Here is a 26,895-nt window from a genome sequence, read left to right on the forward strand (position 1 = left end):
GTTAAACTGTGAGTCCACTGTTCTCTGTCATCCTGTCTCCTGTCAGATAAGAGCGAGAAGACATCAGAGATTTGCATTACCGGTAACTCCTCCTCACAAGAAATAACTTTTTTTTGGGAAGTTCTTCTAACTGTATTTGCGACTCACTTGTGAAAGTTGATCATGAAGATTGAACAGTGTCTTTTGTGTGATCGCTGCGTGATTTTTATATTTTTGCATCATTTCCCAGAGTGATTGTATTTCAGTTTGAAGTTAGATTCTCAAAATATATAGACAATTTCTTCTTATCCTAGAGTTGATCTCAAATAACAGAGAATAAAATTTGTGCGGAATTGTCATTTTGTGTTGCATTGTGTTTAGAATTGTTTCTGTACTGCATGCAGCATACGTAGCTGAGCTGTCACGTGCATTGATTATAAGCCATGTCTGTAATGCTTTATGACTGTTCATACAGTGCAAACAGATCACAAAGCCTGATGTTTATGAGTGGAGTCATAAAATAATGTTTAATAATGATGCTCGTGTTTTTTTATTTAAAAAAACTTTTGAAAGAGCACAAATGGGTTAATTTGGAAATTTCAGAGACACTATGAATCAAATTAATTGAGCAATATATCTTTAAACTTATAAAGGTCAATGCAAGCATTGCTGTGTTCCTAAATGATCTGTTTGAATAATCTCACAAACTTGACTTTGATTGTTATTTAAACATATATGGGACTGTCATGCTAAATTGTGTACTCTCTCTCTCCCTACCTTAATAGATAGCTAATTAAAATACTCTGCTATGAAAGTGCCAAATTAAAAGATCATATTATCAACCGTTGGTGTCAAAAGACTAATTGTGACGATCAAACCATTTAAAGGACTCCATGATTCTCTTGCAACAATTTTTCCTCTCATTGTTCCTTTATGTCCTACTTCAATCATAAAGATGGAACTTTCTCTATTCCAGTGAGATAATGTTTCTACTTAAGCCATTTTTTTTATCTCCTCCCACTGTCACGCTAATACCGAGGATGAGACTGACTCCTGAGAAATGCTCTTAAACTGGTAAGGTCGCTGCTGCAACAATGGATTTTACATTCATGATGTCTTGGTGCCCCCTGCTGATGATCGTAAAAATTGTGATATTTGAATTTGTTGGGGTTTGGGTTCTTCAGCACGTTTTGTGCTTCTTGTTTCATATTTCCATGCACAAGCATTAAAGTGGAATGGACCCCGGCAGATACTTCATTTCTAACCGTCCAGTATTCTTCCTACTGTTGTCTAGTTTGTGTTGGAGAGTTTTCCTGTTAGATGTCAGATGTACTTTATTTAAAAGGACAAGGTGGATTCGGTACCTCTCTCATTCAATCATGGCATCCAAGCATATGCATATACAATATGCTGAACTTTGCAAATGCCATTTGCAACATATTTTTTTTAAACTAAAGTCTGCAACTTATAAAGAAAGAGAAAATGCAATTTTTGTTACTGTAATAGGCAAAATGGAAATGTGGTCAAAAAGACAAATACCGGTAGATAAAAAGATATCAGAAGTGTCAGCAAGCAATGGTATCATCATTATGTGCACATTGAGGATATCGTCTCAAATTGCATAAACTTTCATATTTGCAACGCATGAAGGATTATGTAACAGGATCATGTATGATCTGTTATGGGCACTGAACATTCAGTGTGCATAACTCATAACTCTAATTGTAGACCTTTCCCCTCTTTCCATCTGTTGAGTTGTGGTTTCTTTCTTCTCGTGACAATCGAGAGAATTATGAAGGCAATCGTTTTACAAAACCAGAATGGAAGAAGCCAATATAAAGCAAAACAAATACAGTAAAATCACGCAATATGAAAGCAGTGACTGAAAACTCAAATGTGGTGAGTTAGCAATCTGAAATAGCAGTTATTTTTGACTGTGCCTATAAAAATGTCTATATCCACAGCTCTAAGCTGGTCTTCTTTTTCTGAAGCAAAGCTGCAGAGATAATCCATATGAGAACTCATCCGTCCGCTTTGGTACGCACAGATCTCTACTGATCACAGCTGAAACACAGGCTTGCTCTAAAATATATAATAGCATATATTGAGTGAATTTCTTCTTTTTTTTTGAGTAAAACTAAGTCTGTCTGTCACAATGAGTTTTAAAAAAGCGTGCATCTTTCTTAGAGGAGCAACTAGGTTTCCTTTTTTGGAACTGGATGAGGAAGCACCTGTTGTGGTAGAGTGTGCTTCCTCTGTTTTTATGTTTATTACTGCAAGACCAAAATATTCACGCATTGCCATTCTTTTTTTCATAAGAGCCTATTTCTTTATTTTTTATTTTTTTCAAATGTATCAGTTCTTGAGCTCAATGCAGCACAGCATGAGAGAACATTTAGACTCATGGGTGGGCCATATTAGCTAACATGACAACTAGAAACTTAATAAACCCTAAATTAGTTTATACTCATTAACATAATAAACTTAATTTGAGTAATGATAAGACACTGAACCTCAAAAGCTCAGTGGTTGCCCACTTTGTAAAACACATCAATACCATGAGACTTTCATAAAGCGGTAAAATTATGGACTACTATCGCAAACTATTGTTAATCATTTTCACTTAAATTACATTGCAAATATTTCATAATTGTGACATATATGTATGGTATATAATAACTCAGCTGAGATTATATTATAACACATTCAGTCATTTGACGGAAATCTGATCCCCTCATGGAATATGAATCGGAACGTTTTTCTCATTTCATGACTGACAAGTGAAGTACAATGTCACTGCAGGGTTTTTGTTATGGCATGTAGCGCTGTGCTGCCCAACCCAGTCCATATATATATAACCACAGTGACACACGCATGTACCAAAACTACAGCACTTCTGTAAGCCTATACCACAGTGGATTTCATGTTCATCTTTAACGCATATGTGTTTCTATTTGTATTTATTTTTTAATTTAGACATTATTTTTACACAGTGCATCAGGGGAGGCAGGTGTCATCCAAAAAAAGGAAAAGGGAAAAAAATTAATGTAATTGTTATACAGTATTTATCCAGTGATTTCTATTAAAAAGTTATTTTCCCTTTATCTTAATTTCTTTTTAAATATTTTTCATTTAAAATACTGAGAAGCTGAGCCTCACCTCACTGCTAACTATGCTGACACGCTATGCAGTGAGACTATTTTGCTGTCTCATTGTACGTCGCAATTTACTATAATCATATGAACTAAATTGCCTTAGTTCAGTTATTCAGTTAGTTTAGTTTTTTTTAAGATGATAATAATAACATTTGCAAAAGGTAAAGCACTTTGAGGCAATATAATGCTAACCAAATTACAATACTAATTAATTTTAACAATAATTAAAAAGGTTAAATAATGTATCTGGGAAATCACACTGTTGTGCTGGATTTGTCAGTGAAATTGATTTGGTTTGTTTTCCATCTATTCATAGTTACTTTAATTTAATAACAGTAACAATAATTTCTGAACCATGAATTACTGTCTGAACCGAGCAACACACAAAATGCTAGATTTGTATTTTCACTTGTTTTATTGTCCCAAAACATATACACACAATGTTTATCCAAACAAACAAAATAATAATCAAATAATTACTAACTGGAGGGCAATCACACATCTGACAAGATCCAACAGTCGCTTATGATTAAATCAATGCATAATCCAAATTTCACCAAATCATTTCCACCATTAAATAGCTGCCCTCAAGGTTGCATTTAAAGAGAATTTAAAAAATGCCTCCACCTCTTCTTCTGGATGCACTGCTAAGTTCAACTCAGTTTGATCTCTGGTGTATCCCAGTGAAGGCATTACGTTCTCGACAGTAAGTAAGTAATAAAGTATAAGAGACTTGAGGAGACTAAGATGCTTGAAACTTAAATAAAACAAGATTGTTGAATGTTGTTAAAAATCTATGGGCTCAAAGGTTCACCTTTTCTTTTGCACCGGTAATTACAACTGTGTGTGTGACGTGGCATCAATAGGAACAAGTGAACTTTAGAACTGTTGCGCACTGCATGATTTTGTACAGCTGCTGAACCAACTCAGTTCACCGTGTCTGCCGAGCACAATAATAAACAGCGGAATCTTCCACCTTCAGGCGGTCCATCTGCAGATACACCTGCGCTCTGCTGTTGTCTCTGGAGGCTGTAAACCGGCCTCGAACTGACTGGGAGTAGAATTTTCTGTCATTGTCATTTTCATCCCAGGCAATCCACTCCAGTCCTTTTCCAGGCGCCTGTCTGACCCAGTTCATGTGGTAGCTGCTTAATGTGAACCCAGACGTTGTGCAGGTCAACGTGTGAGATTCTCCGGCCATTTTTACCACTGGATCAGATTGTGTCAGAGTCTGACCATCAGCGCCTGTCCAGAGGAAATAAACATTCAAATCAATTCTTTGACATCTTTTATCTTCATGACTATAATTGGCATTCATAAAAAAGTCTTTACCTGCCCAGCAGATGATTAAAACCAGCAGTCCTGTCCTACAGCCCATCATGTTAAACTGTGAGTCCACTGTTCTCTGTCATCCTGTCTCCTGTCAGATAAGAGCGAGAAGACATCAGAGATTTGCATTACCGGTAACTCCTCCTCACAAGAAATAACTTTTTTTTGGGAAGTTCTTCTAACTGTATTTGCGACTCACTTGTGAAAGTTGATCATGAAGATTGAACAGTGTCTTTTGTGTGATCGCTGCGTGATTTTTATATTTTTGCATCATTTCCCAGAGTGATTGTATTTCAGTTTGAAGTTAGATTCTCAAAATATATAGACAATTTCTTCTTATCCTAGAGTTGATCTCAAATAACAGAGAATAAAATTTGTGCAGAATTGTCATTTTGTGTTGCATTGTGTTTAGAATTGTTTCTGTACTGCATGCAGCATACGTAGCTGAGCTGTCACGTGCATTGATTATAAGCCATGTCTGTAATGCTTTATGACTGTTCATACAGTGCAAACAGATCACAAAGCCTGATGTTTATGAGTGGAGTCATAAAATAATGTTTAATAATGATGCTCGTGTTTTTTGATTTAAAAAAACTTTTGAAAGAGCACAAATGGGTTAATTTGGAAATTTCAGAGACACTATGAATCAAATTAATTGAGCAATATATCTTTAAACTTACAAAGGCCAATGCAACCATTGCTGTGTACCTAAATGATCTGTTTGAATAATCTCACAAACTTGACTTTGATTGTTATTTACACGTATATGGGACTGTCATGCTAAAATGTGTACTCTCTCTCTCCCTAGCTTAATAGATAGCTAATTAAAATACTCTGCTATGAAAGTGCCAAATTAAAAGATCATATTATCAACCGTTGGTGTCAAAAGACTAATTGTGAAGATCAAACCATTTAAAGGACTCCATGATTCTCCTGCAACAATTTTTCCTCTCATTGTTCCTTTACGTCCTACTTCAATCATAAAGATGGAACTTTCTCTATTCCAGTGAGATAATGTTTCTACTTAAGCCATTTTTTTTATCTCCTCCCACTGTCACGCTAATACCGAGGATGAGACTGACTCCTGAGAAATGCTCTTAAACTGGTAAGGTCGCTGCTGCAACAATGGATTTTACATTCATGATGTCTTGGTGCCCCCTGCTGATGATCGTAAAAATTGTGATATTTGAATTTGTTGGGGTTTGGGTTCTTCAGCACGTTTTGTGCTTCTTGTTTCATATTTCCATGCACAAGCATTAAAGTGGAATGGACCCCGGCAGATACTTCATTTCTAACCGTCCAGTATTCTTCCTACTGTTGTCTAGTTTGTGTTGGAGAGTTTTCCTGTTAGATGTCAGATGTACTTTATTTAAAAGGACAAGGTGGATTCGGTACCTCTCTCATTCAATCATGGCATCCAAGCATATGCATATACAATATGCTGAACTTTGCAAATGCCATTTGCAACATATTTTTTTAAAACTAAAGTCTGCTACTTATAAAGAAAGAGAAAATGCAATTTTTGTTACTGTAATAGGGCAAATGGAAATGTGGTCAAAAAGACAAATACCGGTCGATAAAAAGATATCAGAAGTGTCAGCAAGCAACGGTATCATCATTATGTGCACATTGAGGATATCGTCTCAAATTGCATAAACTTTCATATTTGCAACGCATGAAGGATTATGTAACAGGATCATGTATGATCTGTTATGGGCACTGAACATTCAGTGTGCATAATTCATAACTCTAATTGTAGACCTTTCCCCTCTTTCCATCTGTTGAGTTGTGGTTTCTTTCTTCTCGTGACAATCGAGAGAATTATGAAGGCAATCGTTTTACGAAACCAGAATGGAAGAAGCCAATATAAAGCAAAACAAATACAGTAAAATCACGCAATATGAAAGCAGCGACTGAAAACTCAAATGTGGTGAGTTAGCAATCTGAAATAGCAGTTATTTTTGACTGTGCCTATAAAAATGTCTATATCCACAGCTCTAAGCTGGTCTTCTTTTTCTGAAGCAAAGCTGCAGAGATAATCCATATGAGAACTCATCCGTCCTCTTTGGTACGCACAGATCTCTACTGATCACAGCTGAAACACAGGCTTGCTCTAAAATATATAATAGCATATATTGAGTGAATTTTTTTTTTTTTTTGAGTAAAACTAAGTCTGTCTGTCACAATGAGTATTAAAAAAGCGTGCATCTTTCTCAGAGGAGCAACTAGGAGACAAGTAAGACCAAATGTTTTGATGGTTTTCAAAGTAAATTAGTTAGATTTTTGTCTTAGGTTGGTGGATTTGAAATTAGCATTAGCATATCAAAATTGTGTTTCTTTCATCTGATATTATTTTTAAGCAACAATATGTTATTTTTATTTTTTTTGAGATTATACACTAAGATTTCAAGTAAAAAAAGCAAGGACGCCACAGATGACATAGCTATTTTCACATACTATCAATGTCTGTTTATACAAAACAGCACATAGATTTTTATGATGTAATATAAAAATGGATGAATCCTGTGGTTAGGATAGCCAAAAGAAACATCCGATAGTCAGAAATTGTATTTGGTATTGATTATTTTACCAGATTAAAAAACAACAAATTACCACAATCATACTGGTTTGGAAGTATAGCTATATTTCATAATTCCAATTTGTCATTTATGTGAGAGCGTAATGTGGAAGGTGCTGGTGTTATTTCTGATAAAAAAACAGACTTTATTGTTTTCATTGTTTGGAGTAATTCTAACTGGCAGCGATTAAGTTTTGATCTGCAACAAATATTTTTATTTTCAAATATGGAGTTTATAGAGCTTAAATGAGATCATTAACTAGGGATACAACCAAAGCTGCACATTTTAATTAACACTATATAAAATGCATTCATGTTTGTGTCATGTCATATTACTTGCAGACACGAACTTTAACACGCGATGAAATTGAAGGTAAATGCTGTGCATATTATACTTCATATTACCGCCTAATACAGTATACAGTATTCTTTTTTTCTCTCATCATATTCCTTTCTCAATTTGTGTGCGTTTGTTCTCCAGAGCTGCGTGAGGCTTTTGTAGAGTTTGATAAAGACAAGGATGGTTTCATAGCCTGTAAAGACTTGGGGAACCTGATGAGGACCATGGGATATATGCCAACGGAAATGGAGCTCATACAGCTGAGTCAAAACATCAACATGAATTGTGAGCAATAAAAATGCAAAAGACCAGCAAAAATATTTCATACACCATTAATTATTTGTTACTAACAATGATAATGACAAAAAATAATTATTACCCTAAAATATAATTAATTTTTTTTTCTGCTTGCTCAGAGTTGTTTGTCTAATTTCAGTGGGTGGACGGGTGGACTTTGAAGATTTCGTGGCACTAATGACCCCAAAACTTCTGGCTGAAACTGCGGGGATGATTGGCTTGAAAGAACTTAAGGATGCATTTAAAGAGGTGAATACAACAAACCAAACCTAAAAGTATAATATTTGATGAACACTGTAAAAGATGAAATGCAGTGTTGTGGTGTGAGCGTAAAGTGAATTCAAAATGTCCTAAAACTTTGTAATGTTTATTATTTTTCTCTGGTCTGACAGTTTGACATAGACGGTGATGGCGCCATCACATCTGAAGAGTTGAGACATGCCACGAAAAAGTTATTGGGCGAGCACACCAGTCAAAAAGAGATTGAAGCAGTGGTAAAAGAAGCGGACGACAACGGCGATGGGACCGTCGACTTTGAGGGTAAGAGCTTAATTCAGTCTTAGTTAGAACCAAGTCTGTGTTTAGTTAGTTCACTGCAGTGTGAGAGCTGCGGGTGAACTGCATTGTATTTAACTGATGGCTTAAGCTCTGCTTTTGCTTTTATAAGACATCATAGTGTCTGTCATGTAAAAAAAGAAAAAAGAAATTCACAGAGTAGAAATAATGTGTTCACATTTTATTCATATTTTATGTCAGAGTGTTTCTGTGTTGTGTTTGTATGTGTGTGTGAGAAACTTGACAAATTTACATATTGCCTAAACGTAATCTATAAGCAGCGCTGTTGTTCTCAATTTGCTTAGGACCTCTGAATTTATTTAATAAATAATCTGTCCCTTCTTTTTGCAGAATTTGTGAAAATGATGTCAAAGAAATGAAGACAACGAAATGAACAGAATTTTAATCGAATTCTACACAGATCACTGCCTACTTCCTTTCCTGTGTTTACTTTGTTGTAGTTGGATTGTTTAAATAATACAGAGAAATACATTTTATGAAACTTTTGCAGCGATCACTGACTTAGTGCTCATAATGAAAGATCCCTTTTTTTTAGACTAGCAAGGATTTATATACTGACATATTGAACGTGTAACTTGATATCACAATTTAGCTCCTCATTTGCTGTAGAGTGACTGCAATACAATTGTATGTGATCAATCAGTCTGAGAATCTTCACTCCTGAAATCTCAGGAGTCATGGCTGAATCTTCAATCCGGCCCTTTAATCTGACTGTAGCCATGACAACGCCATAAAAACCAACTCCAGAGTGTGTCACATGGAGAAAATTATCTCAGCTGGACCGAGAGCCTCCGACTGCCACTTCTCCTTCTACCATTGTCGCCATCTCAAACAGCTGCCCCACCATCTTGTTTAATTTTTGATAAGATGCGTTTTGCCTTCTAAATCCTGAGCTTTGTATACGAGCATTCTTGCATCTCAAATATAAAATGTGGAGGAAAAATAAAAAAATGCATGGTATTTCTCAAATCTTTGGGATTTGTCTATATTTTTGCATTGCATGTAAAATCCGATCACCTCCAGCTGATGCAGCAGAGGTGGTTCAGGCAGGATAAGAAAAAATCTTGTAGAAAGGCAATATGCACACAGTTTGTGAAGTCATAATATACTTTTTTTTATATTGTTTGAGTATTGTTCCCACTTCCAAGAACTGCAGATTCAGATTCCACTGTCTCCTTCGTACAAATATAAAGATTTTGCTTGTGCATATTTACATTTATGTTGATTGGGCAGGTGTGTCAGAATTTATATTTAATGAGAATGCTTTTTAAATTCAAATGTATGGTGAATATCTGATCTGCTATTAATTGGATATGCATATTGCTACAGTCTATGCCAAATATTTACCTACCGTATATTAATATTACGTACCTACATGTATTAGTATAATACTCTATAGCTATATCAATCAGATTAATATAAATCTCATCACAAATGACTGGTATTATTCATGAATGGCAAGCTTCCAGCGGTAATAATAATAACAGATTTATTTTCCAACCACTTTGCCCATTTTTGGCATCTTTTATTGAAAATAATCCCTCTGAGCTCGTTAATGCTGTTGCGTAATAGAGCCCAAAATGAGAACTGTTGACTGTGACAATAGATATTTTTGTCTTCAAGCTGTCTTTAGAGTCCACAATGTAAAGTCAAGGCCGTCAGAGAGAAGATGAAAATTAATAAGGAAAAGTATTTGTGTATTTAAAAGCATTGCAATTTTTTTCCTCCATTGGGATGTCATCGTTTAAAGCACACATATAATAGTAGCACTCAATATTTAGGTAATTCCCTTGTGTATTTGATTGCAATGGTAAACTCTCCATCCAATCCCACACAACTCGTTGAATAAATGGCAAGTGTTGAGCAAATCATACAACATGAAACAACATACATACAACTACAAATAAACAATCTCAGGAATAATCTGTCTCTCGGGGGGTGGATTAGTTCAGTCTCTTTAATCCTCATCATGGGACCCTTAGATGAACAGATGGCAGATAAGACAAAAATCACCACTCTAATTCTCATCTGGTGACTGAAAACGTAGTCAGAAACAGCTCAAAGGGAGCGTAATGGACAAAGACGTGAATTTAGTGTGTCAAAAGCCAAAAAAAGAATTGATACAATTATTAACATATAACTGTTTAACAAATGAATCAGTAGGAAGAACCCAACAAAAACAGCGGCTCTGCTTCACACACATATCAATAAACTATACGCATATTTTTATCCTTTATTATATGGGTATTGTTTGTTATTTATTTATTATTTGGATCGCAAGACAATTAAAACTGAAAAAACAAAAAAGGTTTTCAGAAGTTTTACATTCATTTGGGGGCAAAAAAAGAACCAATACAAATATGTATTTGGCAGCACAGTGGCGCAGTGGTGTCGCAAGAAGGTTGCATGTTTGAATCCGACTTGCAGCCTTTCTGTGAGGAGTTTGTATGTTCTCCCTGTGTCTGCAAGAGTTTCTCCAGGTTCCTCCCACCTCCAAGAACATGCAGCGTGGCTTAATTGGTTGCGCTAAATTGCCCATTGGTGTGAGTGCGTGCGTGAGTGATTGTCTCTCTACGCGTGGCCATCCGATGAAGTGGCGGCTAGTCCAGGGTGTGTCCCGCCTCTCGCACGTAGACAGCTGGGATAGGCTCCAGCACGACCCGATTATGGATAAAAGCGGCCAAGAAGATGGATGGATGGATTTTCATGTGTTCAGTTTATTGGTTGAACTGTAGGCATTCTAGCAACATTTCAAAATATAATGTACCATGCTGACTCACCCCCGTAAGTAGGGCAGACAGATTTCACACGCATGTAGCATTCGCTAGTGCATTACATGAAGTCAAAATAATAGCCAAGCTATGTTCTTCTTAGGATTGTTCTCATTGTGCTTTCAAAATATGGAGTTTTCAGTTGTCTCCCATATGTCCTTGTCCAGCCTCATCTCTATCTGATTCACACAGTGACTCATGGATTGGAATAAGTTGTATGACCCACGACAATCAGGGCTAAGGCAAGGCGTCCTTGAATGTTGTTTAATAGGAGCAAACTCAGAGTTCGGGACTAAACATGAAGTCCAAAGCTTGTCTTTCTGCTGCAGCCACATTTGGATGCCAGAGGTCCACGCTGAAAATGACTCGGGGTCCAGCATCTTGAGCCCCTTCAGAAACAGATACAATCAAATACTAAGATACCCATGACTCGCTTGAGAAAATATCATGCATTGCAGGGAAGTTTTATTCCTTGTACGGGACTTTAGTGACTGATGGAGATGAAAAAAGAAAAGAAAAGCTGACTAAAATTCCTGTTCTTAACATATTTCATGATAAAGTGTAATTCTGAAAATGAAAATAAAAAGCAATCATTTTCTCCTTACACAGAACAGAGACAATTCCGAATAAAAAGTATATTTTAACATTGTTAAAGATTCACCAACCCTTGTGGGAGACACTATGAAGGAAAGAATCATCAACAAGGAGACAGTGTCCTTCTGACCAGCACTGGGGCTCCCCTCCGACCACCAGTTCACACGAGGATGGAGTCTGCAGACCTACGGAGGAGACAGATAATAAAAACGCAAATACAATCATGTGTTTCCCCTTAGCTAAGTTGGTTTTACACTCCATCCCTGGCTGTGTTTAAAACAGAGAGGATTACTGGCAGATGGAAAATACAAAATAGGCTAAGGGGAAATTCATTTAAACCCTAAAATAAAACATATCACATTATGTAATGGTTGAGCATTTAATTGGGGTGTTGTTGTTGTTGTTGTTGTTGTTTTTAAGGTAAGTAAGTCTGATCTCATAACTTGTATTGAAAGGTCTTGTAGCAAAGCGCCTGTCTCACAGTGTCCTACTCTGGGAGTCGCTGCTACTCACCAAGATGACAACGTAGGCGTGTATTGGTGGGTCCATATGAGCTCCCCAAAGTCGCTCCTGGTCCCAACAGGCAAAATCCAGCAGATCCTAATGAGTTGCTGCTTATAAATGTACGAAGAGACAGGAGTGTGCGGTAGGTGCTGGGACAGGACCGGCAGTTTCCTGACACACAGACACCTGCGCTGTAAAAAGGAAAGACCACCTGACCCTAAAAGAGACAATGACCTTAAATTAACACGGCTCAGACTCACTCGTTAGAATTAAACCAAATCATTATTCAACTTATCCTTCAGTGTCTATACATCTGATGGAGAAAATGGAGACCATAATAATACTTCATACCCTTGTCTTTCACAGAGCACTTTGCAAAAAAATCAATATTTACCTCCGCCTTGGCAGAGGTTATGTAATCGCTGGCGTTTGTCTGTCTGTCCATCCGTCTGTTAGTAAGATAACCCAAAAGGTTCCGGACAGATCTTGATGAAATGTTCAGAAAATGTTGGGAATGTTACCAGGAACAGATGATTACATTTCGGTGATAATCCAGAAGAGATCCTGGATTATGGATCAGTTTGAAATGTTAGGTAGCATTGCAGTCAATGGGACTTAAACATTTGTTCCTCAATATCTCGGTTGATTATTGACTGATGTTTATGGAATTTGACACAGTCCTGTAGGGTGGGGGAGAGAGAATTTAGTCTTAAGAGAGAGAATTTAGTTTGTTATGATGTGTGCCTTAAGCCGTGGGCCTTCTCACGATTTTATTATGCTCGCATAATGACAATAAAGTATCTTGAATCTTGAATCTCACCGCCAAATTTCATCTGGATCGGATCCAGAATGACTTTAGGAAGAAATATTATTATTTAAATATTGAAAACCCCATTTACAGATTCAAAACATTTTTACAAATACACATTCACTTTTACTTTTCATGTTTGGTGCATAAAGATACCAAGAACAATTCAGAACCTTTTGGTGATGATCCAGATCACCACGTGGATGATGTAAATCTAATTAGGAGGGGAATGAGCTGCTTGGCGGAGGTCTGTGCTCCTTGAATGCTTTTCTAGTTTTATACGCTTTGCATTTATATCACATCTGCATTTTTCATTTTTTATTTTAACAGAATCATGTTTATTGGCCTGCCTCTTTCTGAAATGCTGTATTGTGTACCTTTGGTCCCAGAGAGGTCCAGCCTAATTTTGAGTCAATGCCTCGTTGGTAAAGCGCCTTGAATTCATCCAAGATTTTAGAATAGTTGGCCTCCAAAACTTCAATGTCATGTCGATGAGCATCACGGGGGAAAAAAGGGACACTTGGGACATCCGGCAGGAAAAAGAGGTGAGGCTTCTGTATAGCAGAGAGATCGTTCAGTCTGGCCTACAGTGAGAATGATAGGAAAGCAAAGATGGATTAATGACAGTGATTCTAAGCGTCATCATTTGGAGGTAATTATGATTCATAAACTTTTGATTTGCTTGTACTTTGAACAGACCGCACTTAAATTCTGCCAGTAACAAACCACCTGCTTTTCACTTGCAGGCAATAAACTCGTACCTGCTCACGGAGGCCCTTATGAATGCGGCCCATGCCCACCCAACTGTAGCGCTTGGCGTAATCTTGCAGCGCTCGGTACAGTTTCTTGGCTTCTGCAGACGCCTGGACTGGGAACAAGGTGCGACTCGGCACCGGGGTGAGGTAGCCCTGTCCCTGCTCCTCATCCTCCTCCCTTTCCATGGAAATAAAAGGAGCAATTTGATCATTCCTTGACTGCTTGGATCGGGCACTGCTCTTTGTTCTGGCACTGCCGCCGCCACGAGACATCAGAGACAGCCTCGAACCTGACTTGAGCTTTCCAGCGTGTGAATGTCCGGGGATTTGTAGGTCGGAGCCCATCCGATAACAGTGCCACAGAAAAAGTAGCAGTAGAGTCCAAAGAAGGCCATTCAGTGATTGGACACCCAGGTCGACATATGGAAGCACGGGCAGTGTGTCCATCGACCAATGCATCTTTTCAACTTTTGGGAAAAACTTAAAAAAAGAAAGAAACAGATTTAGAGATTTTTGTAAATGCTGTAAAATCATCTCAGTGCATTTTGTTAAAATAAACATTTCTAGGCCTTTTTATGCCCAAACAAACTTTCAAACGTTCATCTTGATTTTGATGTTTGTGATTGTTGGGATTTTTCCTTTCTTTGTTTAAACTGACACAGAAAAGACTATACCAACAAATGAGACTGGTATAGGCTGCCCTAGTTTCAAAAAAACCGGACTCATTTTTTTAAATTTCTTTTAAATCTTAATCGCCCTCAGGGGTCACACTTGGAGGAAATTAGTGCAGCATTTAGGATAGGTCACTATTCATCACTGACCTTTTGGTTTATCCGCCTGTGACACTGACATGGTCCTTTGTGATCAGTGCTGATCTTATTTGCTGCATGGGCGAGGGGTCAAACTATAGCTTTTGCTGCAGCACAATACTTCCCAGCAGGCACCATTCTTACAAATGATATACCTTAGCTGTTAATGGCTGATAAGTCAGGAAATGTTTGAGTGCAATATATATTCCTTTTGTTTTTACGTCTAGCCAAAAGCCTGACTTTGTTGCCTATTTACATGCTGATGCTTAAGCATTTCTCTAAATGTATATGAGTGTGTGCGTGTTTTTTTTTTATATATATCCCTGCACACCTGTCCTCAGCTTTGCAGGAGGATTCTTTCCTGATTTCCCTTTTCCAGCGGGATTCATTTCATAAGGGAGTTACTTATACGCGCTAAATGACGTCACTGCCCTCTGGCAGCGCATATTCAGCTCCAGCACGTTTTGGGAATCAATGCGCTAACCAGCTCAGCTGGTCCACCCCACCATTACGAGAAACAACGGCACACACAAAAAATGGTCACCATGCATATATTATGGAACATGCAGGCCTTTAGCTGAGGTAACGCGCACTTCGTGCTTCATCTCAGATCTCTGCGATTACCTTTGATGTAGCAAGCAGCGTCGTTTCGGACGCGCTTCTTCTTGCACCCCGTGCTGGCGTGGAGTGGACAGCTCCTCAAGCGCCCACGGACAAAAAATGTGGATCGCTCTCGCGGCGCGCCGCTGCAGTTGCGCGCGCAACCGCTAGGGCGCACCTGACGCTTCAACACAAATACCCTCACATTACAGCCGACTGCGTCAACAACACGAACAAAAAACAGCTAAAGGCAGGCATACATCCCCAACGCGCAACAGGGATACGGGCTGAAACAGCGCAGAGCGATAAAGGTAAGCGGCAGACACCTTTCAAAGCGCCAGTCGGGCTTAAGGTAAGTGATGGCTGGTGCCGAAAATCGTCCTCTGCACAAAGAGGGCCGCGGGAGGTGCGGGTGCTGCGGGAGGTGCGGGTGCCGCTGTCTCCTTATCGCTTTGCGCACGCCAGGCTGGAAATGTCAGCGAGGAAACGCCTCGAAAAACCAAAAGAGGAGCTTTTGGACGCGTCGCTATTGACATTGCTATTAACAGCTATCTGCGTAATTAGGTTTAGAGTCCACCTGCGGCAAGGGCAAGCTCATTTGATGCATTTTGGAACAGCGCATTTTCCAGGCTCGTTTCAGATTTGTAGGGAAAAGCCGGAATAGTTAGCCCTTATTTCATTAAATTGCCATTCATGTTTTTGTGTGTTGTAAATTGGATCTATCTATATATCAAAACGGAGCTTCTACAGTATCAGCGAGCATTCTAAGCTCTAATCCGATTCATTTGGGCCTTTGTAATGTAAACATATGACCAGTTCCAGAATTATTGATGGAATTCTTTACTGACTGCTTCACAATTTTGTATATATTTTTTTGCTATCAATTGTAATAAGCAATATTTTTACAGTACAACAGCAAGTGTCGTGTTTGTTTGCGTATTTTACTATGTTCCAAAATGCATCAAATGAGCTTGCCCTTGCCGCAGGTGGACTCTAAACCTTATTACACAGATGACAATCTCGTAAAATCCCCCTTTCATTTCTCGGTTTCAGAGGATCTGTTAGCATTGAGTGTAATCATTAAAAAACAAGCAATAAAATGTCTTTGCAGTATATTTTCTTATACCTACATTTCTTACTTAAAAGAAAAAATGCAACTATCCCCTTTTGAGGAAAAGAAAAGCTTCATTTCTGTACAAATGAATCATAAAATGCAGTTCATCCAAAGAAGACGTAAACTAAAAACCAAGCTTGAGCACATCTGACCAAAAATGTCTAAGCATCTAAGCTCTAAACCGATTCATGGGCCTTTGTAATGTAAACATATGACTAGTTCCAGAATTATGATGGAATTCTTTACTGACTGCTTCACAATTTTATTTTATTTTTTTTGCTATAATTTGTAATAAGAAATATTTTACAGTACAACAGCAAGTGTCGTGTTTGTTTTGCGTATTTAATATGATCATATAATCATTTTGCTAATCAATTTGCTCAATGTAACATTCTTATGTTATTCAGTTTCATTCAAAGCCATGGGGTCCACACGCCTTGCTGTGGCGCTGTCTGTCGCCATGCTCCACCTAGTTTCAGGTAAGTGTGTGTCCCACCACAAGCATGACCTCACACATATTGTTTTTGTTTTTCTCAGATCTATAGTGAACGTATTTCTGTCCAGTTTCATTGTAATCCCCTACGAACTGGGCGTAATTTTGTCTTTTCTTTTTTCAAGCAACTAAATGCTAATAGTCCCGGCTGTTTCAGGTATGAGCTTTATGACCCCTGAGCCTGATACGCCACCGACATCAACCCCAGAGTCGTACCCGCTGGGCGGCCTGATCCACGCTGCCCTACCGAGTAAGGAGTATTTAGGCGAGGCTTCTGCAGGCACAGGTTCTCAGATGTTTACGGCTTAGTTCATACGCCTACAGTGGAACGTGGATGACTGCTTGCTGGAAATGACATCCATTGTGTTGAACCTTTGAACTATGCAGGGACCACCACCGACCCAACGCAAGCTGTACCTGCGCATAGGCAGACTGAGTTAACAGCGGCAGCCATCTCACCAGGGCTGCTCACCACAGCTTCAAGCTCCTCTTCGGTGCCCGCTTCGAGAAATGTCATGTCCTCGCTGCCCGTAGAGGAGGAGACAACCACCACTCTGATTACCACAACAACAATAACAACGATGCACATGCCAGGTACGTCTGCATGCGTGTCATCGCCTGGTTTCATGCTGAGAAACGGTTGCTCTGTAAGGAACATTAAAAATGCTTGAACAAACAATTTAAATTTTCATCCATGGCATCAGAGGTGCAGCTGTGATGGCAAATCCCCAGAGAATGACTGTGGTTGTCATGGTGATTTTGTTCATTTGTCATTTATGGGTCTCTATGAAGACACAGCAGCAAGGTAATCTTGATAGGCAAAATAGCATAAGCATATAATCCTGAAATATTAATAAATAAATAAAACATCAAGTGGTTGCTTTAAAACTTTTGTTCATTAATAAAGAAATGCTGTACATGTACTTTATATAATTTATAGAAAATTGCCAGCCTTTATTGAGTGATTAATATTTTTAAATCAGCTATAGTCCAAACAGAAATGCCTGCTCTGAAATCACAGCTACCGGTATTTATCTGCTAATGATACACATTTACATTGTGTAACGTCTACCGTATATCTAGTATTGATTTTTTGAGTTTTTAACTCTCTCTTGGGACCGTAGATGTTTGGCTACAACACGAGATAAGCACAGAAATGTTCCATTTGCTTCAGGGTCTACTTGTACAAGAATAATGTGCCTCTCATATTTCCATATTTCAGGATCCATCCTTTATTTATGCAGCGAAGATTGGTTTCCCGGCCTGAACTACTGTGCGAGAACTACTGCCAGATCAGTAATGTGTTTGCCACATAATCCCGGGCAAACATCTTTGACCGGGATTATGGTAAAAAAAAATAGCTGGCAGTGAAAAGAGAAAGAGATAATAACCAGAAAGACATAAACTAAAACCAAGCTGGAGCACATCTGACCAAAAATGTCTTCCAAGTTGTTTCAGAGTACTGAAACCTTTGTAGGCTAATTACACAACGGTGTGGTAATACTAGTTACACACAATTTTCACCTCATACTTTCCACAGAAGAGTCGCTGTGTCAGAAGACAGTTCTAAACACATTTGCATGCTCGAGGGTGTTGCTGCCTATCCAGCTGTGAACAGCTATTTTGGTGTCAAGACGAAGATTTGCATCTTTCACAGCTGTCCTACTTTAAATAGATTAACAGCACAGGACCAGTTTTTCTTTTTGTTTTGCTGTATTTGGGTTTGTTGTTTACACAGATACACAGAGCACACAGGTTGATATTGTCATATTGTTTTTTTGTCATACTGAGGAGAAAGAAAACTAATTTATCATTACAAGAAGCGATTGTCTTCTTCTACCATTGAGCAAAATAAACTATGAGTCATGCTGTTACAACGAAGAACAAATATTTACCGTATGAAATGATTTGGAAAAGTATTCAACGTACATCTGGACACACGTGTTTCCTTATTCTTCTACTGCTCTCGCCATGTTTTCACAGTGCAATGCAATGCCACTTTGTCAGCAAGGGAGGATGTTGTTGAGTCACCAGATCCTTCATCAACATCATCATTTCCCCCCCTGGAATGCACCTACAGCATTACCGTGTACGCAGGCTACGGCGTGGAGATTCAGGTACATTATCTCCCGTGAACACAGAAGGTCTTTGTAAATTGTGTTTTTGTACTATATCGTTTTTGATGTGTTTCTTATGTGCTGTTTTTGGCGTTGAAAAACCATTTGCCTATTACATAGAAACCTAATTTGATCTTCGGTTTTGTGTGATTTCTGATATTTGTCAAATTAAATACAAATATTGAAACTGTGCTCATGCCAGTGGGTCACAGTTTTGGTCGGCAAGGTTGTTGTGGTATGCTTTGAAATAGATCTACTTCTATTCATTAGTATATGTCAGGAGTAATTACACGGGAGGTCAATCTGATAATGTAGCAGCTGCATGTCAAGCAGCCACGCGTTAACGTTTATCTAATAAGGCTCGAAAGGAAACCTTAATGCTAGTTTCATTTGAAATGATTAAATTCAGATTACGCCCTCAACCTACCTTGTTTCTTTTGTGCAGTGAGTTTATTTCTTAAAAGATGGCGACTAACGTCATCATTTCCTCTTTTGCCCTCCAGGTGAGGAAGGTGAACCTGTCGAAGAAAGAGTCCCTCACAATCATGGGGTATGGAGGTGTGCGCCCAGAGCTCTTAGCCAATGAGACCTTGATGAGGGAGGGTCAGGTGATTCGCAGCACAACCAATCAGGTGCACATACACTACCGCAGCCTCCAACAGACCAACCACGGCGTCTTCAGCCTCCATTATCAAGGTAACCCCTGAGAAATGACAGCGCATCCCTCTGGGGCTTGCGATTTATTGTCTCAGTAAGGAACTAGAGTGATTTATGTTTTGAGTATTAAGTGAAGAAGGTGATTTGTAAGTTGAAGCGAAGACTTAATCCATTTTTACACACTTGGATTTAGAAATTAAAAGCGTGGACAAATTCTGGGCAGCACATTCCTCACTGCTAACAGAAGCAGCGCTGACCTTCATGTGAGCAGAAATGTGTGGGAGGTCGAGGTTGACGGGTCGCGGTGATGACCAACATGTTAAGACATTCACAGAGAGTAGAATGCATTATTATTTACTGTTTTAAATTCCCCTCCTGTTCCATCAACACCAACAGCATTCCTGCTGTCCTGTCCGTTCCCTCTGTCCCCTGAGGGCGGTGGTGTGACCGTGACGGACATCCATCCCGGAGGTCAGGCTCACTTCCACTGTGATCCAGGCTTCCAGGTCCGCGGCCACGAGGTGGCCACTTGTGTCAACACGACTCGGCCACGCTGGAGCACCCCTGAGCCGCAGTGCGTCGGTCAGTAAACGGATCCAGAGTTGAATGAAACCTGACCGTTGCCACGCCAGCTGTTGTTTTGTAAATAATATGTGGGACATTTATTTTAGCTGTGTCCTGCGGCGGATGGATTCGTAACGCAACCGTGGGCCGGATCCTGTCTCCGCCCCCCTCATCTGTCAGCAACCACAGCAATGGAAATAATCTCAGCTGCCATTGGCTAATAGAAGCCAAAGAGGGACACAGGCTCCACCTACACTTTGAGAGGATTGCGCTGGACGAAGATGATGATAAGTAAGCTTGTTTTCATTAGTTTCTGCGTCGTTGAATGCAACTGGCTTTACGGCCGACAGATTGCCCCCCACTGTTTCCAAACATTATGGGATGATGCACCGTATCACTTATTTTCCTGTTTTTTTTTGTGATCATTTGTCATCTTCTGACAGATACTATTCAGATCAGAACAGCGTTTTCCTGTCCTGTCTTATTTACCTTCATTTTTTACCTTTATTTTAATGTGTGAAGGTTTTTGGGGGGCCTCCTCAAGTAAATAATTACATCTCACTGAGACTGTGGTCCCTCTCGCCTACTTGTGACTAGCAGCTGCTTAGTTTGAAGCAAAAATAAGGTAATAAATAATAACGAGTCACACGTAGCTGGGTCATAATAATAAGAACCAACTCATGACTGAAGTGGTTTTTAATTCACACGTAATTATGAATGACTCTTTAATAAAGAATTTATGAATAAAGAATATTTTATCCTTTTCTCTTATAGCTCATCACTGTCTCCGGTTTAGGTCTACTGTTGCTATTGATTAACTTCAACACAATACTCGTATCCTTTATCCGGATGCTCATCCTGAGGTCTCCCTCTTGCCTCGCGCCTCTTTGTGTGTCGTTCCTTCCAGGTTAATTGTGCGCAGCGGGAACAGTTCCCTGACACCACCGCTTTTTGACTCAGACATGGATGATGTCCCAGAACGTGGGTTGCTGAGCGAGAGCTCCACGCTCCACCTGGAGCTCACAGCCGATTCGTCCTCTATCCCTCTGCTCCTGGCTCTGCGATACGAGGGTGAGTGGAGCGACTCCGGATGCTCCAATCCAGCTTGTTTCCTTTTTGTTGTTTTCCGCCACAGCAACACAGGCAGAGCCACTTTTACTAACCTCAGCACTGTGTAAAATGCATTTTACCTGAAATCTGTTTAGAAATTATTCATTGCCAACAGATTTCTTTTTAAAACGAGGGGAATAACAGATTATTGTAAGCTCCAAAAAAAAATCCAAGGTCAACCCTTTATTTTGAAAAGTGATATATAAATTAGATATGTTTCGTATTATTCCGTTTCTATGAGGATTCCTTGTTTCTTTTTTTAAGGGTGCCTTAATAAGTCGCAGTCTGCCCACGCTTCAGTGGGATTTGTTTTAGGCTGTGGAGACACCAACTGCTTGAACACAAGCGCGCACGCTTATCTGATGTGTGTTTTTTTAGCTTTTGATGATGAACACTGCTGGGAGCCCTACACCCCCCATGGGAATTTCAGCAGCAGTGACATCACATATCAGCTGGGCACCACTGTTACCTTCGCCTGCTCTCCAGGCTTTGTCATGGAACAAGGGTCGGGGACCATTGAGTGTGTCGACCCCAGCAACCCCCACTGGAATGACAGTGAGCCGATGTGCAAAGGTAAATTTGGAGGATGAGCATATCCGGTAAAATGTCAGCCCTGACGCCAGCAGCTGGTTTTCCTTTTCATGACTGAACTGAAGCTAAACCTTCCACTAATCTCCCAGAACTGGTTCAGAGGGCTTGTGTCTGCACATATTTCCCAAATTGAGTTGCATCCCGGTGATGTAACTCTGCTAATGTTTTTCTCTTCATACTGTCAGTGAAAGATATTTGACAAATGCTGTGGTTAAAATATTCTTCAAGAAGCAACTGCCATCGCTCTTTCCACTTTGCATTCCTGTTAACACTCCTGGATTCACGTTGCAGATATATGTGTGTGTCTGTGTCTTTGTGGGTGAGACCTTATGGTTTCATGCCTTTGTTTTAGCGCGAGGTTCTTTTCGCTGGAGCCAGCATGTGGAGTCGTATACCTCTAACAAAATCTAATTAAATGTGTTCTCACAGGCAAAGCTGTTGATTTGGAAAGAAATAGAATGCTAGATTTGGGCGTCATGGCTGCAGCGTGCATCGCCCTGCTGACGCACTGTGTTGTGTTTCTTTTGATTATTGAGACTGCACAGATATTTTACTAGTGAAACTTTTTCTTAAGATGCTCCTCATGACGTCATTTAATATTCAGGGCCCTCTGATACGTTTTATCACTGTAGTTCATGTCTCTCCCCATTTCAAGAGTTAGTTTTCCCCCAGATTATTTTTTTTCGTCACTTTTATCTCTATCTAAGCTTTTCTCCTCTCCTCTGCTTTGCAAGCTCTCTGTGGGGGAGATTTAACTGAGCCCTCGGGTACCATCCTGTCTCCTGATTGGCCGCAGAGCTACTCCAAGGGCCTGGACTGTGTTTGGCAGCTCCATGGAAATGAGGAGAAACGCATCGAACTGGATATCCAGATGTAGGTTTTATGCTGCCTCCATTTTCTTTATCTTGTGTGTGTGTATGTAAGTATGCGATACAAATATGTAAACTTGTATTTGTATGTGCCGTGGTAACATTATTGTGTGGGAAAATCTCATACTAACAAAATCTGCAACATGCTAAGAATATGTCTGAGGAAGTGATTTTGCAGGAGTATAAATATTTTTGCAGTAATTAACGAAACGTTAATTGGATCGGCGTGCTAATGGGGAAATCTAAGTAAAAATTTAAAATATAAAAGTAAAAATTTGCTCAGTGTCAAATAATAAAGTAATCCATGTTTTAAAAACCTCCTCTCTCATTTTCATCACTGTCTTTCTTTCCCAAAGTTTAAATATTCGCCACAATGATGTGCTGACCATTTTTGATGGACGTGATCTCATGTCCAATGTGATCGGACAATACCTGGGGTCCAGAGAGCGTTTCCAAGCTGTCTCTGGGGGGTCAGAGGTCACCATTCAGTTTCAGAGTGATCAAGAGGATTCCAGTTTCATCCTTAGTCAGGGCTTCCTCATTCATTATCGCGGTAAGTACGCTCTTTAAGTTCATTTGCGAGTTCCGCCATGGCTGAGAAAGAGATTGTCCGCACCACTGTCATCCTCCGTCGCTCTCTTTCTGTGTCGTGCAGAAGTGGAGCCGAATGACACCTGCCCTACCCTCCCTCAAATTGATTTTGGCTGGATCAGCTCGTCCCATTCCTCCCCTGTGAGAGGCAGTGTCCTGACCTATCAGTGCCAACCGGGATATGACATCAGCGGCTCCGACATCGTCACGTGCCAGTGGGACCTCTCCTGGAGCAGCAGCCCACCTTCGTGTGTGAAAGGTGAGATAACTAGCAGATCCATGTCTGAACTGAAACATTTAAAGCAGTCTTATGAATAAATTTAACTGTTGAATGCATGGTTAAATAAGGAAGATGTCTTGCTGTGTGTTGTTAATTCTAGGATTCAGGTTCATTTTAGGTTTCAGTCACATTTTTAGCATTGAATTAGTCTTTTTCTTCTTTCCGTGAGGCCACTTTCAAAGAAATAGTGTGATAATTCGGGAAATGGCAGGAGGCATTAGCACAGCTCAGCAGACAGAATACCAGTAGATAGAATCAACATGACAACCAGCCTGGCTCAGTCCAGAGAATACGAAATCACCCTGCAGGCGCCTCCAGATCTCACATACTAACCATATTACGATTCCATTTGTTTAATCCAATTTCTTTTTGCAAGAATAAATAAGATGTGTCATAAGGCGAAGCTTTATGTTTGCTAGGAGGAATTTTATCATTTTGGACAAAGCTAAACTAGCTCCCTCTCTTGCTTCCTACCGCCTCTGTATTACAGCATTGTTCAACATTTTTTTCTCTCTCAGTTATTAATTATATTCCTTTCTCCATCAGTTTTGCTATTGATCTGTATTTTTTTTTTTTTTTTGTATTGAACTAGTTGTAATTATGTCCAATGCAGGAGCCAGTTAGATGCTGTCTTACTTGTCCAATTTTGGTCCCAACAGTCCAGCAGTGCCCCGATCCAGGAGAGGTGGTGAATGGAGCACGCTCAGTGCGTCCTGAAGCCGGTTTTGCAGTTGGAACAGTTGTCAGATTCTCTTGCAATCAGGGTTACCAGCTGGAGGGTCCAAGCCAAATTTCCTGCCATGGACGAGACACCGGTACCCCGAAATGGAGTGACCGCAGCCCAAAGTGTGTCTGTAAGTCCCTTTCCTGTTCCCTTCCACATTTTTCTATTTTCAGATAAATTTGCTCCAAGTTTAGAAATGAGCCGTAGCCCTTTATGCTTTTGTTTCCTCTGGACAGTGAAATATGACCCGTGTCCAAACCCCGGTGTCCCTGATAACGGTTACCAAACCTTGTATAAGCACAGCTACCAGGCAGGAGAAACCCTCCGTTTCTTCTGTTATGAAGGCTACGAACTTATCGGTGAGGTCATAATCAGCTGCGTTCCTGGCCATCCTTCTCAGTGGAACAGCCCACCACCTTTTTGCAAAGGTAATGATTTCCTTTGTCTAAACATCCTTGCAGACTATATACTCAAGGCCATGTGTATTATTATATATTATATATATATGTGTGTTCCCAGTTATTTTTTTATTTCTGTCTTCCTTATCTACATTTCACACAGCGGTATATGAGGAGCTTCTGGACGATCATAAATTGGAAGGTGATTTGTTTTCCCTTCTCTTGTTTGTGTTGAATGAGGAGGCAAAATAGGTTCTTCATATTGAAGTCCGCTACATGGAGGATCTGATTTATTTCTTTAGCGCCATCTACTAGTTGTATAATGAACAACACTAAAGCTACAGAAGGACGCTTGTGGGTTTTCTTTAAACACTATTATTTGAAAAGTATTTTCCTAATAAATACAGCAGACAATAGTACAAAAATATCTAGATTTCTCAGTCTGTTTTGGTTCTTTTTCATATTTTAAAGCCAGTCAAAAAAATATCACAGTTGATGGAAAACTTATGTTTGTGATTTTTAACCTTTTGACTACTTCAGTGTCCCAGTCATTCGAGCCTTCCCATCAGATCCTGAGTGAAAACATTGCTTTGGCTATAATTCTGCCAATCATCCTGGTCATCCTCCTGATTGGAGGAATTTATATGTACTATACAAAGTGAGTACCCTGGGTCATTCAATCCCCCCCCACACACACACACGCTCACCCTTCACTGCAGCTACAATACTATTTTTTTTTACTTTTCTTTCCTTTACAATTATGTATAATGCGCCCTAAATTCCTAAGATTCCATGCATTTTTATTTTCTCCATCACAGCATCTGCAGAATAGATTGGAAACCGCTCTTCTGGAAGTCTCTTTCTCACACACACTCCTACAGTCCCATTACAGTTGAGTCCGATTTCAACAACCCTCTTTATGAGGCAGGGGTAAGTATAAAGTTGAGACCACGTCATGTTTTTATGTCATTTTTGAGTGTTAGCTGACTTTTTACTGGCTGAATTCTTACTTCTGCCGCAGGATACACGGGAGTATGAAGTATCCATTTAAAGGAGAAGCCCGGGTGAAAATGAAAAACTACAGAATAATTCGATTTTTTTTTGGAGAACAAATAAGGCCTCATCCCCTTATCATTCATTTTTAAATGATCTTACCATCCCTGTAGATCTGGTGGAAGTGCTTTATTTTGATATGTTGCATTGAGATGGTTATGTGCCAAACATGAGTCCTACTATCTGCATTATTAGGACTGGTGCCTTAAGAAGGATGACAAAGTAACATCAACTAAGTAATACCCTTGTGGGAGGAATAAGAACCTAAAAGGGTGAAAGGAAATGGGTTTATTTATAAAACTAAAGTATTATGAGACCAATTTATTCCACAAGTTGGCAATACTTTATTTTTTACCTGTCAAAAGCGACATTCATGAATATAGAGTACACATTGAATGTTTTTCTTTATTCTGTATGTCATACAAGTTTCATTTACAACGTGAAACAGTGAAAAGGAAGTAAAAATGAACTTCTGTCATGAGAAAAGATTTAAATCAACAGTCATTTTCTCTCTACTTGACTTTGTCTTTGTCGCTGTGTAACACGCACTCACGTACATGCACGCAAAACACACATAATCACACATACACAAATTGAATGTAAATATTTGACTTAAAATTGATTGAGGTTATATATATATTCATGTATATACATAAACCTCATGTATACACATATACAAGGTGGCAGGAGGTTATATATTTTCATTATGTGTGTAATGAAAATTCAGTGCCAAAATGTAACGTTAAATACTTTAATGTCCTTAAGTGTATTATCTGTTATTGCTGTTTACAAAGACAGTGTTCATTTTATTTGCTGTTTCTGGATTGCATTGTCACTCAGCGTCACATGACATATAAGAAAAGGAGAAGATATGAATGTCATTATGCTTAGAGCATGCACTGATTGTAAATTATATTGCTTCTGCTCAATCTTTCATTATCATTATAGTTATTGACAGTTATCATTGTTATCAGATTTGATGTTGTATGCACTATGTTGATGAAAAATTACAAACGTGGCTGCTTGCTGTGATGCATTACTTACAACAGTTTTTTTAAACAGTGAATGTAGTCTCATTCACCAGTGCAAGACAGAGGATCTTGGAGGCTTGCTTTGTAGACTTAATTCTTATCATCAGTAGCATTCCTTTGCTTCATATGTGAATACACAGTTTTGAAGGCAGTAAATTATTTGCTGAATTGGAAATAAATTATCTGTTGAATGGTGTTAAACTCGTAA

The 26,895-nt window shown here is 39.2% G+C and overlaps 3 protein-coding genes across 3 annotated transcripts; 2 read left to right on the forward strand and 1 right to left on the reverse strand.

Annotated features, from left to right (window-relative positions):
- The first annotated feature begins 6,648 nt into the window (after nucleotides 1-6,648).
- On the forward strand, nucleotides 6,649-8,613 carry LOC137913910 (calcium-binding protein 5-like). Its single transcript, XM_068757531.1, has 6 exons — nucleotides 6,649-6,699; nucleotides 7,384-7,414; nucleotides 7,523-7,666; nucleotides 7,818-7,927; nucleotides 8,071-8,218; nucleotides 8,585-8,613. Exons 1-6 carry the CDS (start codon nucleotides 6,649-6,651, stop codon nucleotides 8,611-8,613), a joined length of 513 nt encoding a protein of 170 aa, XP_068613632.1.
- Nucleotides 8,614-11,304: 2,691 nt separating this feature from the next.
- LOC137913916 (aspartate beta-hydroxylase domain-containing protein 2-like) lies at nucleotides 11,305-14,145 on the reverse strand. Its single transcript, XM_068757536.1, has 5 exons — nucleotides 13,693-14,145; nucleotides 13,309-13,515; nucleotides 12,133-12,340; nucleotides 11,691-11,804; nucleotides 11,305-11,414 (listed from the first exon to the last, which is right to left on the reverse strand). The coding sequence occupies exons 1-5, from the start codon at nucleotides 14,143-14,145 to the stop codon at nucleotides 11,305-11,307; spliced, it is 1,092 nt and encodes a 363-aa protein (XP_068613637.1).
- A 2,485-nt stretch (nucleotides 14,146-16,630) lies between these two features.
- Nucleotides 16,631-26,885, forward strand: LOC137913930 (seizure protein 6 homolog). The gene is made up of 18 exons (XM_068757553.1): nucleotides 16,631-16,688; nucleotides 16,860-16,988; nucleotides 17,090-17,296; nucleotides 18,686-18,819; nucleotides 19,323-19,515; nucleotides 19,873-20,058; nucleotides 20,148-20,331; nucleotides 20,948-21,111; nucleotides 21,529-21,723; nucleotides 22,476-22,614; nucleotides 22,967-23,163; nucleotides 23,266-23,460; nucleotides 24,141-24,335; nucleotides 24,442-24,633; nucleotides 24,767-24,805; nucleotides 25,144-25,261; nucleotides 25,422-25,533; nucleotides 25,625-26,885. The coding sequence occupies exons 1-18, from the start codon at nucleotides 16,631-16,633 to the stop codon at nucleotides 25,652-25,654; spliced, it is 2,667 nt and encodes an 888-aa protein (XP_068613654.1). The 3' UTR covers nucleotides 25,655-26,885.
- The last annotated feature ends 10 nt before the right edge of the window (nucleotides 26,886-26,895 follow it).

The sequence above is a fragment of the Brachionichthys hirsutus genome, unplaced genomic scaffold (assembly GCF_040956055.1).
Source record: "Brachionichthys hirsutus isolate HB-005 unplaced genomic scaffold, CSIRO-AGI_Bhir_v1 contig_850, whole genome shotgun sequence".
Taxonomy (NCBI): domain Eukaryota; kingdom Metazoa; phylum Chordata; class Actinopteri; order Lophiiformes; family Brachionichthyidae; genus Brachionichthys; species Brachionichthys hirsutus.

Bases quoted from the DNA above. Each gene is read 5' to 3' on its own strand.
- LOC137913910 (XM_068757531.1), top strand. From the start codon at position 6,649: ATGAGTATTAAAAAAGCGTGCATCTTTCTCAGAGGAGCAACTAGGAGA. The intron at 7,415-7,522 runs GTAAATGCTGTG...TTTGTTCTCCAG, and splicing joins AACACGCGATGAAATTGAAG to AGCTGCGTGAGGCTTTTGTA. The intron at 7,667-7,817 runs GTGAGCAATAAA...GTCTAATTTCAG, and splicing joins TCAAAACATCAACATGAATT to TGGGTGGACGGGTGGACTTT.
- LOC137913930 (XM_068757553.1), top strand. From the start codon at position 16,631: ATGGGGTCCACACGCCTTGCTGTGGCGCTGTCTGTCGCCATGCTCCAC. The intron at 21,112-21,528 runs GTGAGTGGAGCG...GTGTTTTTTTAG, and splicing joins CCTGGCTCTGCGATACGAGG to CTTTTGATGATGAACACTGC. The intron at 23,461-24,140 runs GTGAGATAACTA...TGGTCCCAACAG, and splicing joins CCCACCTTCGTGTGTGAAAG to TCCAGCAGTGCCCCGATCCA.
- LOC137913916 (XM_068757536.1), bottom strand. From the start codon at position 14,145: ATGCATTGGTCGATGGACACACTGCCCGTGCTTCCATATGTCGACCTG. The intron at 12,341-13,308 runs GTACACAATACA...TGTCTCTTTTAG, and splicing joins GGACCTCTCTGGGACCAAAG to GGTCAGGTGGTCTTTCCTTT. The intron at 11,415-11,690 runs GTTGGTGAATCT...CTGTTTCTGAAG, and splicing joins TCATAGTGTCTCCCACAAGG to GGGCTCAAGATGCTGGACCC.